The sequence below is a fragment of the Oncorhynchus gorbuscha genome, linkage group LG03 (genome assembly GCF_021184085.1).
Source record: "Oncorhynchus gorbuscha isolate QuinsamMale2020 ecotype Even-year linkage group LG03, OgorEven_v1.0, whole genome shotgun sequence".
In the NCBI taxonomy this organism is placed as follows: Eukaryota; Metazoa; Chordata; class Actinopteri; order Salmoniformes; family Salmonidae; genus Oncorhynchus; species Oncorhynchus gorbuscha.
The window spans coordinates 82,389,327-82,402,531 of NC_060175.1; the positions used below are offsets into that span (position 1 = coordinate 82,389,327).

At 41.7% G+C, this 13,205-nt stretch overlaps 1 protein-coding gene across 1 annotated transcript in view; it reads right to left on the reverse strand.

Annotated features, from left to right (window-relative positions):
- LOC124032048 (metabotropic glutamate receptor 4-like) overlaps positions 1-13,205 on the reverse strand; it is a 316,925-nt gene that overhangs the window by 90,647 nt on the left and 213,073 nt on the right. The window contains exon 4 of the mRNA XM_046344062.1: positions 3,260-3,337. Within this exon, the coding sequence (XP_046200018.1) occupies positions 3,260-3,337 (78 nt within the window). The remainder of the gene's footprint in view (positions 1-3,259; positions 3,338-13,205) is intronic.

Here is a 13,205-nt window from a genome sequence, read left to right on the forward strand (position 1 = left end):
TCTGAGATACTGTACATGCAAGTAGTTTATTTTTCTTTGATTTTGTGGTTTTGTTACCCCACTATACCCAAGTAGCCTACATCAAGCATACACTGGCAGTGCTCTGACCATGCTGTCACTGGGCTGGTTAATCGTTTCTTTTTCTCTTCACTGGAGAAATAGAGTCTTGTCTTTTGTCTGTAATGTGGTTTTCATTATGTGTCAGACCCCAGTAAGACTAGCTGTCGCCATTGGCATCGGCTAATGGGGATGCTAATATATCAAATAAATCAAATCAAATTACTCATATCATGGTTCATGTCTGTTTTTTCTAGGGTCAGCCATTGTCATAGCGACAGACCCATGATTCTCCTGCTTCCACGATTCTTTCACTCATTCCTCCAGATGCCAAAATAGATTGAAAGCCATTCGTGGGTCCGACAATTGTCCAATCTATTCAGTGGGCTACACTACGTTTTCTCCATCCTACATTCTGTTTTCACTCTTCAATCCTACAGTACTCTGTAAACTTTCCCCAACTAATTATACCCAGTCCAAAGTGATTCTCCTGAGGTGTATCTGTCAATCTAGCTGTCTCATTCTATCTACGTAGCCTGTAGACTTATGGGAAATGTTACTCCAGTAATGGGCAGATCTAGGGTGAATGCTATAACTATTCTCCTCATCATTACCAGAGACTCTATCCATCTCAACCATAATATCGCTTTGCCAGAATAGGTGTCCCAGTCTCAGGGTCCCTCACCATTTCTCCCTGCTCCCTCTTCACTGCTACTGCTCTGTGACCTCGCCTCTGGAGAGGGAAGCCAAGGGAGCGAGATATATACTGGACGTGCTACCTTGTCCCAGACCTGTGTTTTCAACTCTCTAGAGACAGCAGGAGCGGTAGAGATACTCTGAATGATTGGTTATGAAAAGCCAACTGACATTTACTCCTGAGGTGCTGACCTGTTGCACCGTCTACAACCACTGTGATCATTATTATTTGACCCTGCTGGTCATCTATGAACATTTGAACATCTTGGCCATGTTCTGTTAAAATCTCCACCGAGGACAACCAGAAGAGAAATAGCCACACCTCATAGCCGTGTTCCTCTCTAGGTTTCTTCCTTGGTTCCGGCCTTTCTAGGGAGTTTTTCCTAGCCACCGTGCTTCTACACCTGCATTGCTTGCTGTTTGGGGTTTTAGGCTAGGTTTCTGTACAGCACTTTGTGACATCAGCTGATGTAAGAAGGGCTTTATAAATACATTTGATTGATTGAGATAGAAAGAGCAAGCTCCCAGCCACTTGCAGTTGAGGCCCACTGTACTCACTGGGTCCCCTATTGGGTCACTGGAAACAAAACTCCATAATTCAGCCCTATGCTGCTAGCAGTCCTGCATCATCAGCTATAATATTGCAATCATATTACAATGCATTACCAATCTATGTACATTATAATTGTAGGACTATAGTATGTGTTCACTGTTCTGCAGGTATTCTTATTATTTCCCCATTACAAAGTTGTTTGGTGGGGGATGGGTTGTGGTGGAGTTTATAATGAACTGCGAAAACAAATCCAGCACAGACTACATCTTATTCCTTCTTCAAAATGCCTTTTTATCGATCTAATTATGATTGTTCCCTCGTTGTGCATCTGCTATTATAGTTTATGTAAGGTAATAATCCACGGGTACTTACTGCCTTCCAGGAATCTGGTTCTCTACACAATGCTCTTCTAGATTACATTTAGCTTCAGGATAGGATTAATTAGGAAAACTCTCCCCCTCTCTCCTTTTCCCTAATGAAATTCCCTGCATTGCAGATCAACCATTTTCAATCCACTGACATATGGTATGAACATGTAGACAGAAAGACAGATAGTGAAGCAGTTCAAAAAACACAGTGAATGTTGCAACCGCCCTAGTATTGACATGATTTAACCCTTTTCTAAATCTCTGGAGAGATGCATACCAATAATTATCTGTTGATTAATTATGTTCCCTCAGGTCCACCTGACTGTGTTGTTGTCTCTCCAGACTTAAAGAAATTTGGGAGGCTTGCATGAAAAATATAATTACATTTTGTGCTATTTATCAAACTCCAAGCCAAGCAATCTCTCTCTCTCTTCATCAAAAATATGATTTATTACTTGAGTGTCTCCTTTTTTCACACATTTTCAAAAACACGATTGGTTAAGGGATTTTAAATCACTAACAACTCTGTGCCTGGAAAAATAACCTGAGGGCCCAGTGAAGGAGAAAAAACAAACCCACGTCTCTGAAGGAGAAAAAATGAACCCACGTCTCAGGCTGAAGATGTTGCTGATGAGTTCCAATGAACTGCCAGCCCCCCATCTCTCCACCTAAAAAACACTACCTCTCACACCTCCTAGACAGGCAATGTGTAAATCATCTCCAAAAATAGCCCTCTTTGCAGAGATCTGCACACTCCTATTCTCTAACCAGCGTCATCTACAGACAGTAGCTGTCTTCTCTTCTCTAGTGGGCCTGAACAGGAATCTTCTTTCCTATTAGACACCCAGGATGAGAGAATGTTGATGTCGTAAACATTAAATACAGCCCACTCAGAGTGGCGGTTTGCTGCACAGCGTTTGTTCTCTGTGGAAATACTGGAGAGGTTGACTAGATTCACCACACTGAAGGTGCTAAAGATATCCCGATGTGACTAATTCAATGCTATTTGCTAGGTAAGCAAGCTGTAAAAGAATCCGGAGTATGGGGTAAAGGTAACCATTATGATTTAATACCACACAGGCACATTGACGCATCATTCTTATGATTGTCATCACCATCACGTCATCAGATTAGAAACAACTTGATACTCAATAATCCACATTTATGTTTGCAGTGTCTTGTACATAACAAAGAGATGCACCTTCACGGAGTGGTTTATTTCTTTGCAAATAAAGGATACGTAGAATAACATACAATGTTCCTTAGTAGAAAAAACCGTTGATTGTTGAGAACTAGTATCAAATATCGTTTTTTAATTTGAATCACATGGATGGTTCAGCTATTGAACGGGAAGAGATGAACGATCCCAATTTCACCTAACCAATTTGCCATTTGTTTTTAATATTCCATATGCCAAAGCCATTTCTCAGAATTCTCCTTATTCTCCTCTTTTGAACTGAGAAACTTATGAAACCAAAAGGGCACCTGTGTGTATATGCCCACTTCCCAGATAGTAAGGGAAGCTTTGTTAATATTGTAAGGTACGGCAGACACTAGAGGACTTGTCAGAATGTATAAGGCTTACTTTGTTTATTCAGTGTGCAGGCTAATATGAGGCAGCAGCTCTGGGATGGATCGTGGTAGAGTCGAGGGTTCACCGTCCCTGTGGGAGAATGCAGCAGTTCAGTCTTATCTTTCATATGAAGGGGTTGGTGTTGTGCCCACAGGCCTGATTGTCAAACCCTTTTAGTGCCCATGGGGATTCACACTAATATCATGCCTCTCCTCTCCTACTCTGGTGCTGCTGATCATGTACTTCCTAGTTAATACTGCTCCAGCTACTCAATAATATTTATGTTGATGACATGGCTGACAACTTTAAAAAGTTTATGATTTTACATAGCCACTGTGTTGCGTGTGTGTTGAAAATGAGCGTATAGTCTCCAAATGCCTCTGCTTGTGGCAGCAGTGGGATGTATCTAAAACATGGGAACATATTGTAGCACGGCAGATGTTTAATAAACACAGACAACAGACTGTGCACTTGAAGGGTGTAGGTACACTAGAGCCTATCTAAGAAGAGTGAGCAGGGAGGCGTACTAACAGGAGAGGAGGGAGTAGCTAGTAGAACAGGAGGAATACAGAGAGAGCAGCAAGGCAGCACACTCCCTCTCGGTACAAGAGAACACTGAGGGGAGTATTAGAGCGCTGTGTTATGCCTGGGAGATTTACATCTGGAAACAGAGAGAAACAGGCAGTGGAACTAGTGGAGGCGTATTAGAAAAGCTGCTAGCTGAGTACATAACAAAACATAAACGTGTAGGTCTCCAACAGAGGCAAATATGACTTTGTTTGGACTTGTCCTTATCATGTTCTTATCTCCCTTCAACATACTGTATGACCAGGTGGTCAAAGATACGATTCAGAGTCTGTTAGACTGCGGCTCCCGAATGATTGTTTGCAAAACGTCTAACATTAATTATTTCCCCAGTGAACGACTTCCCAACAGCCTTAATTTAAGTAATTACACAGAGATTTAAAAGAAATCTGTATCAACATTAGTGTTAGAAATTGCATACACAAAGGTCAGGTATATTAATATTCTGCTATTATGAATTTGAAACAATGATTATCCCCTCTAAATGGGAAGTGGTACTCGATGATCCATTGTTTTGACATTGAATGTACCATTTACTGCAAAATACAAGATTTAGGCAGTCACTTCTTTCCATCCATGACATAGTAAGGGGTGAAGTGTTGTTCCTCTGGCTTTTATTCTTGCCTGAAGAGTTTGGTATTTTCATCAAGTGAATTCTTGAACCAAGCTCTTTTTGAATGAAAGTGTTTCCCAAAGCTCCTAGAAGGTTCCATGGACAGTGGAATGTAATGAAGGGATTGAGGGCAAACATTCTTTCTAATTGTAAAGAACTAGGTAGTAACTAAGTTGTACCATTTCCCAACCCCCCTCATTTGTGGTGCTATTGTATGTGCTACTGGTTATGGGACTGACTACTTTTGTTGGCACACTCAGACAGTGGAACTGGATCAGATCATAAACCCTCTCCCCGGACAGGGATATAAATTGAAGATAAGGTGCCAAAGAGTTCCACATTGTATTTACTACTACTTTTCTTCCACTAGGGTGAATATTATTAACACTACAAGAGAAACAGAAAAAGGTTTATTTTCCTACTAAAGATGCCAAATTAAACAAGGAACCAGGAGAGGATTAGAAAAATAGAGAAATAGCCTGAACGACAGAGAACTCAACACCTTTTCACAAGCAGGAGGGTTCATTGAGAATGACTTAACATTTGGTCAGGGGACGTGTTCCTGCTGGTGGTCTGTTGAGCCATGTCGCCAGACTGCTGTGCTAAGAAGCCTTCTCAGCTTGTCCCATCCGGCAGATACAAACTCCCAGCATGCAAACACCCTGACACTATGTTTTAATTTCTGTCATGAGATCATCTCTATTTGACTGAAATGAAATGATTACTGGTCAAATGATGAAAATAGCACAAAACCAAACATGGCACTGTTGGGTGAATTTGAGTTGGTGTTTTTATCAGAGGAACAGAGATAGATCTTGACATGCTCCATTTCTTTAACTAGGCAAGTCAGTTAAGGACCAATTCTTATTTACAATGACAGCCTAAGAACAGTTGGTTAACTGCCTTGTTCAGGGGCAGAACAACAGATTTTTACCTTGTCAGCTCAGGGATTTGATCCAGAAACTTTTCAGTTACTAGCCCAACGCTCTAACCACTAGTCTACCTGCCGCCCCAGGTAGCCTAGTATACATACATTTTGAATCACAAATAGTATCTCAGAAGAGTACAATGTGCAATAAAATGAGGCCCTCTTCTAGAGTGAATAAAACAGTTGCCTCTCTACTTAGATCATGTTCTGTATATAGGTGTATTCAATGGCTGTGGTGTTTGATGTGGAAGCAAAGGCAATTAGCCAAACAGCAGTAAAGTTGAAAACATGTTTTGTACTGTAGCTAAATTGAGAAGGATAAGAATATCCATATATGACAGAGTGTGATATTTGTTCAACAGGATCTCCACTCACTGGCAATTATGGACTATGTGTGAATTAATTTATTATCCGGGTCTTTGTGAGAGAGTAGCTGCAAGAGTAAGATGTCAGTGGCAGTCGGTGCGGTTTAAGATGAGGGAGTGCGATTTTTTTTACATTTCTTATGAACATGGCCTTACTTCTTTTACAATACATTCAACCAGCTCAATGTAACATCGACGGGTTTAGGCGACTACATGATACTCAAATTTCCCTATACCCATCATGAGGATGCTACAACCTAGCCTATAAATGAAAGGTCGAGAGAAATTTGGGTAATCAAGGTGACAGACATTGACACATTCATACCACCTTGCACAACCTTGCCTGCATCTAGCCAATCTTGGGTGTAATCATTAATCCAACAGTTGCAAACGAGAATTTCTATTGGACAAATTCAGGTATGGTTATCCCTGTTTCAATCCATTTGCTTCTGTTTAAGAAACATTTTTCAACAGAATCAGTGGAATGAATACACCACTGATTGCATGCAAACACAGTTTACTATAATAGCAGCCACATACACAGCAGGATCCCTTTGATCGTTGGACAATTACTTCTCGCATCTACGCACGCTCCTCCTCTCACCTTTTCCCTTTCCCCTTTCCCAATATGGCTTGAAATGTATTGGCCAGTTTCTTACCTATAGATTTGAGTGGTGGTGGAAACTCTTTGTAGCTAGTTAGATAGCTAGCTAGTTTGGTTGGTTGATTTCACTTCAATATTGCCTTGCTAAACCCGGGGCGACAGGTAGCCTAGTGGTTGGAGCTTTGAGCCAATAAGCGAAAGGTTGTTGGATTAAATGCCCGAGCTGACAAAATAAAACATCTGTTGTTCTATCCCTGAACAAGGAAGTTAACCCACTGTGGTTGATCCACTGTAACCCTGGGAGAGGGTATAAGGAGGCTTTCTTGTGTGATTGTTTCTATTGTACAGCTACTCCATAAAATGTTTGCAACCAAATTTAACTTAATTATGACATTGTATGTAATTGCATGTTGGTGAAGTTCCAATACAAAAAAAAAAAAAAAAAAAGCAAGAAGTTGAAAAAGTGGCAGCTTCAGTTCTCTATTTCATCAATCAAGGTGAATATACAGTTGAAGTCGGAAGTTTACATACACTTAGGTTGGAGTCATCAAAACTAATTTTTCAACCACTCCACAAATTTCTTGTTAACAAACTACAGTTTTGGCAGTCGGTTAGACATCTACTTTGTGCATGACACAAGTAATTTTTCCAACATTTGTTTACAGGCAGATTATTTCACTTTTAATTCACAGTATCACAATTCCAGTGGGTCAGAAGTTTACATACACTAAATTGACTGTGATTTAAACAGCTTGGAAAATTCCAGAAAATTATATCATGTCTTTAAAAGCTTCTTATAGGCTAATTAACATAATTTGAGTAAATTGGAGGTGTACCTGTGAATGTATTTCAAGGCCTACCTTCAAACTCAGTGCCACTTTGCTTGACATTATGGGAAAATCAAAAGAAATTAGCCAAGACCTCTACAAAATTGTAGAAGTCTAGTTCATCCTTGGGAGCAATTTCCAAATGCCTGAAGGTACAACGTTCATCTGTACAAACAATAGTACGCAAGTATAAACACCATGGGACCACGCCGTGACCGCTCAGGAAGGAGACGTGGCCACCATGGGACGTGAACATACTTTGGTGCTAAAAGTGCAAAACAATCCCAGAACAACAGCAAAGGACCTTGTGAAGATGCTGGAGGAAACAGGTACAAAAGTATCTACATCCACAGTAAAACGAGTCCTATATCGACATAACCTGAAAGGCCGCTCAGCAAGGAAGAAGCCACTGCTCCAAAACCGCCATAAAAAAGCCAGACTACGGTTTCCAACTGCACATGGGGACGAAGATCATACTTTTTGGAGAAATATCCTCTGGTCTAATGAAACAAAAATAGAACTGTTTGGCCATAATTATAATAGTTATTTTGGGGGGGACAAAAGGGGGATGCTTGCAAGCCAAAGAACACCATCCCAAGCATGAAACACGGGGGTGGCAGCAACATGTTGTGGGGGTGCTTTGCTGCAGGAAGGACTGGTGCACCTCACGATATAGATGGCATCATGAGGAAAGACAATTATGTGTTTATGTTGAAACAACATCTCAAGACATTAGTCAAGAAGTTAAAGCTTGGTCGCAAATCGGTCTTCCAAATGGACAATGACCCCAAGCATACTTCCAAAGTTGTGGCAAAATGACTTAAGGACAACACAGTCAAGGTATTGGAGTGGCCATCACAAAGCCCTGACCTCAATCCCATAGAAAAAATGCTGGCAGAACTGAAAAAAGCATGTGCGAGCAAGGAGGCCTGCAAACCTGACTCAGTTATACCAGCCCTGTCAGGAGTAATGGGCCAAAATTCACCCAATTTATTGTGGGAAGCTTGTGGAAGGCTACCCGAAACGTTTGACCAAAGTCAAACCATTTAAAGGCGATGCGACCAAATACTAACTGAGTGTATGTAAACTTCTGACCCACTGGGAATGTAATGAAATAAATAAAAGCCGAAGTAAATCATTCTCTCTCCGATTATTCTGACATTTCACATTCTTAAAATAAAGTGGTGATCCAGCTGACCTAAGACGGGGAATTTTTACTTGGATTCAATGTCAGAAATTGTGAAAAACTGAGTTTAAATGTATTTGGCTTAGGTGTATGTAAACTTCTGACTTCAACTGTTTGAATTGTCTAATGTATTTTCTTAATTGAACCCTCAGGCTTGATTTAGATCAGACCCATTCTGTTGCCCCTTAGGTGGCTTATCTCCCTGTATTCTTATTAGTCTCTCTTTTTTGTAGTCTAAAACAGGTTTGGAGGATGTCCTGCTGGACCTGATTGAGGCCAATCCAGACCTGTGCCTCACAATCAAATATCATAATGAATGTATCTTTCTACAGACTTACATACTTTTTTATTTAACCTAAATTTAACTAGGCAAGTCGGTTAAGAATAAATTCTTATTTACAATGACGGACTACCCCGGCCAAACCAGGACGGCGCTGGGCCAATTGTGCGCCGCCCTATGTGACTCCCAATCACGGCTGGAAGTGATACAGTGATACAGCCTAAATGCGAACCAAATCAAATCATATTTTATTAGTCACATGAACCGAAATGCGTGAAATGCGTACTTATGAGCCCCTAACCAAAAATGCAGCTAAAAAATATGGATAAGAAAAATAAATAAAAGTAACAAGTAATTAAAGAGCAGCAGTAAAATAACAACAGCGAGACTATATACAGGGGGGTACAGGTACAGACTCAATGTGAGGGGGCACCGGTTAGTTGAGGTAATATGTACATGAAGGTAGAGCTATTAAAGTGACTATGCATAAATGATAACAAACGAAAGTAGCAGCGGTGTAAAAGAGGCGGAGGGGGGATGCAAATAGCCTGGGTAGCCATTTCATTAGGTGTTCAGGAGTCTTATGACGGGTATAGAAGCTGTTTAAAAGCCTCTTGGACCTAGACTTGGCACTCCAGTACCGCTTGTCATGCGGTAGTAGAGAGAACAGTCTATGACTGGGTTGGCTGGGGTCTTTGACAATTTTTAGGGCCTTCCTCTGACACCGCCTGGTGTAGAGGTCGTGGATGGCAGGCAGTTTTACCCCAGTGATGTACTGGGCCGTACCCTCTGAAGTGCCTTGCGATTGGAGGCTGAGCAACTGCCCCACCAGGCAGTGATGCAACCGGTCAGGATGCTCTCGATGTTACAGCTGTAGAACCTTTTGAGGATCTCAGGACCCATGCCAAATCTTTTTAGTTTCCTGAGGGGGAATAGGCTTTGTTGTGCCCTCTTCACGACTGTCTTGGTGTGTTTGGACCATTCTAGTTTGTTGTTGATGTGGACACAAAAGGAACTTGAAGTTCTCAACCTGCTTCACTACAGCCCCATCGATGATAATGGGGACGTGCTCGGTGCTCCTTTTCCTGCAGTCCACAATCATCTCCTTAGTCTTTGTTACGTTGAGGGATAGGTTGTTATTCTGGCACCACCCGGCCAGGTCTCTGACCTCCTCCCTAAAGGCTGTCTCGTCGTTGTCGGTGATCTGGCCTACCACTGTTGTGTCGTCAGCAAACTTAAGGATGGTGTTGGAGTCGTGCCTGGCCATGCAGTCATGGGTGAACAGGGAGTACAGGAGGGGACTGAGCACGCACCCCTGGGGAGCTCCAGTGTTGAGGATCAGTGTGGCATATGTGTTGCTACCTACCCTCACCACCTGGGGTGGCCTGTCAGGAAGTCCAGGATCCAGTTGCAGAGGGAGGTGTTTAGTCCCAGGATCCTTAGCTTGGTGATGAGATTTGAGGGTATTATGGTGTTGAACACTGAGCTGTAGTCCATGAACAGCATACTCACATAGGTGTTCCTTTTGTCCAGGTTGGAAAGGGCAGTGTGGAGTACAATAGAGATTGCATCATCTGTGGATCTATTTGGGCGGTATGCAAATTGGAGTGGGTCTAGGTTTTCTGGGATAATTATGTTGATGTGAGCCATTACCAGCCTTTCAAAGCACTTCGTGGCTACGGACGTGAGTGCTACAGGTCTGTAGTCATTTAGGCAGGTTGCCTTTGTGTTGTTGGGCACAGGGACTATGGTGGTCTGTTTGAAGCATGTTGGTATTACAGACTCAATCAGGGACATGTTGAAAATGTCAGTGAAGACACCTGCCAGTTCGTCAGCACATGCCCGGAGCACATGTCCTGGTAATCCGTCGGGCCCCGCAGCCGTGTGTATGTTGACCTGTTTAAAGGTCTTACTCACGTCGGCTACGGAGAGCATGATCACTCAGTCGTCCGGAACAGCTGATACTCTCATGTATGCCTCAGTGTTACTTGCCTCGAAGCGAGCATAGATGTGATTTAGCTCGTCGTATAGGCTCGTGTCACTGGGCAGCTCGCGGCTGTGCTTCCCTTTGTAGTCTGTAATAGTTTGCAAACCCTGCCACATCCGTCGAGCATCAGAGCCGTTGTAGTATGATTTAATCTTAGCCCTGTATTGATGCTTTGCCTGTTTGATGGTTCGTCGCAGGGCATAGCAGGTTTTCTTGTAAGCTATTCGGTTAGAGTCCCACACCTTGAAAGCGGTAGCTTTACCCTTTAGCTCAGTGTGAATGTTGCCTGTAATCCATGGCTTCTGGTTGGGGTATGTACGTACAGTCACTGTGGGGATGACGTCCTCAATGCACTTATTGATAAAGACAGTGACTGATGTGGTGTGTTCCTCAATGTCATCGGAAAGAATCCCGGAACGTGTTTCAGTCTGTGATAGCAAAGCAGTCCTATAGTTTAGCATCTGCTTCATCTGACCACTTTTTTATAGACCGAGTCACTGGTGCTTCCTGCTTTATTTTTTGCTTGTAACCAGGAATCAGGAAAATAGGATTGTGGTCGGATTTACCAAATGGAGGGCGAGGGAGAGCTTTGTACGCGTCTCTGTGTGTGGAGTGCAGGTGATGTAGAATGTTTTTTTCTCTCTGGTTGCACATTTATCATGTTGATAGAGATTTAGTAGAACTGATTTAAGTTTCCCTGCATTAAAGTCTCCGGCCACTAGGAGCGCCACCTCTGGATGAGTGGTTTCCTGTTTGCTTATTTCCTTATACAGCTGACTGAGTGCGGTCTTAGTGCCAGCATCTGTCTGTGGTGGTAAATAAATAACCATGAAAAGTATAGCTGAGAACTCTCTCGGCAAGTAGTGTGGCCTGCAGTTTATCACAATATACTCTACTTCAGGTGAGCAAAATCTAGAGACTTCCTTATATTTCGTGCACCAGCTGTTGTTTACAAATATGCACAGACCGCCACCCCTCGTCTTAGTGTGTGCTGACCTATCCTGCCGGTGCAGCGTGTATCCCGCTAGCTGATTATCCTTGTCGTCATTCAGCCACGGTTCCGTGAAACATAGGATATTACAGTTTTTGATGTTCCATTGGTAGGATATTCTTGATCGTACCTCATCTAGAGTAATGTCCAATGATTGCACGTTGGCAAGTAATATTGACAGTAACGGCAGCTTTCCTAGTTGTCTTCTTCGCACTCTGTGCCGCTTCCGTTTGCGGATAATTGGTATGTCTACCTTCTGGGGTGTTTGGAGAATATCATGTGAGTCCTGCTTGTTGTTGTTGAAGAAATTTTTGTCTAATCCGAGGTGAGTGATCGCTTTCCTGATATCCAGAAGCTATTTTCTTCTGTAAGATACGGTTGCAGAAACATTATGTACCATTTTCTCATCAAATACTAATTGAGTGTTTGTAAACTTCTGACCCACTGGGAATGTGATGAAAGAAATAAAAGCTGGAATAAATCATTCTCTGTACTATTATTCTGACATTTCACATTCTTAAAATAAAGTGGTGATCCTAATTAACCTAAAATAGGGAATTTTTACTAGGATTAAATGTCAGGAATTGTGAAAAACTGAATTTAAATGCAATTGGCTAAGGTGTATGAAAACGTCTGACTTCAACTATATATACTGTATTTTGTACAATCTAGTGCACCTTGCCTATCTATGCCACTCTGCCATCGCTCATAATTATACTTATATGTACAGATATTCTTATTCACCCTGTTGTGTCTTTGGCTATGCCGGAATATGTGATATGACATGCTATTCTATAAAATAATTTATCTCTGTAATTAATATCACCTGATTGAGCTAATCATGTAATTGTAATTAACTAGAGAGTCAGGCACCACGAAATACTGTTTATAGAACTGTTATCTTCAAAATAAACTCTTAAAGACCTAGTAATATTTTACATCCATAGCAGTCAACATTAATCTTCATCTTACTTCAGTCTCATCTAAAAGTTGTAAATTCTTGGTTATCTGCAAGAAACCTGGCTAACAATTTGAATCAGCAATACAAAATTGGGTTTAATCATTTATTTACTAAATACCTAACTAATCACACATACACAAAATTCAATCATAACTTGATTACAAATTACTTCATAAAGGAAAATGTCCCTAGCGGGCGGAACAGATATGACAGCTTGTTACACAAAGGAAAAGGGGCTGGGTTGAGTGAAAGAGCGGGAAGACAGGAACAAAGGCGAAGCTGTGCTATCGTAAATACACTATCTTATGCATTATAAATTACCGACTATTTGGAAAAGGAAAATGCAATAAATATTTACTCTGAGCTGCGCTTCAGTAGGTTGGTGGTAGATGGAAGGCTGTGTTGCCAAACCGAGTCCTCTGTCCTTTGAAGAATGTCTCTGGTTGTCAATTGAATACGTTGTAGTAACGTCATTTTGTGATAGACGGGATACTCTGTCTGTTCCTTCCTAACCTGCGTTTGCAGCTGTGGTCGCTAACTCAACAGCTAGGAGGTATCACTTCTGTAGTGAATAAGAGTTCAAAGTTCATACCATTCGCAACCAAAGCTCATGCTGATGTTGGCTTCATTC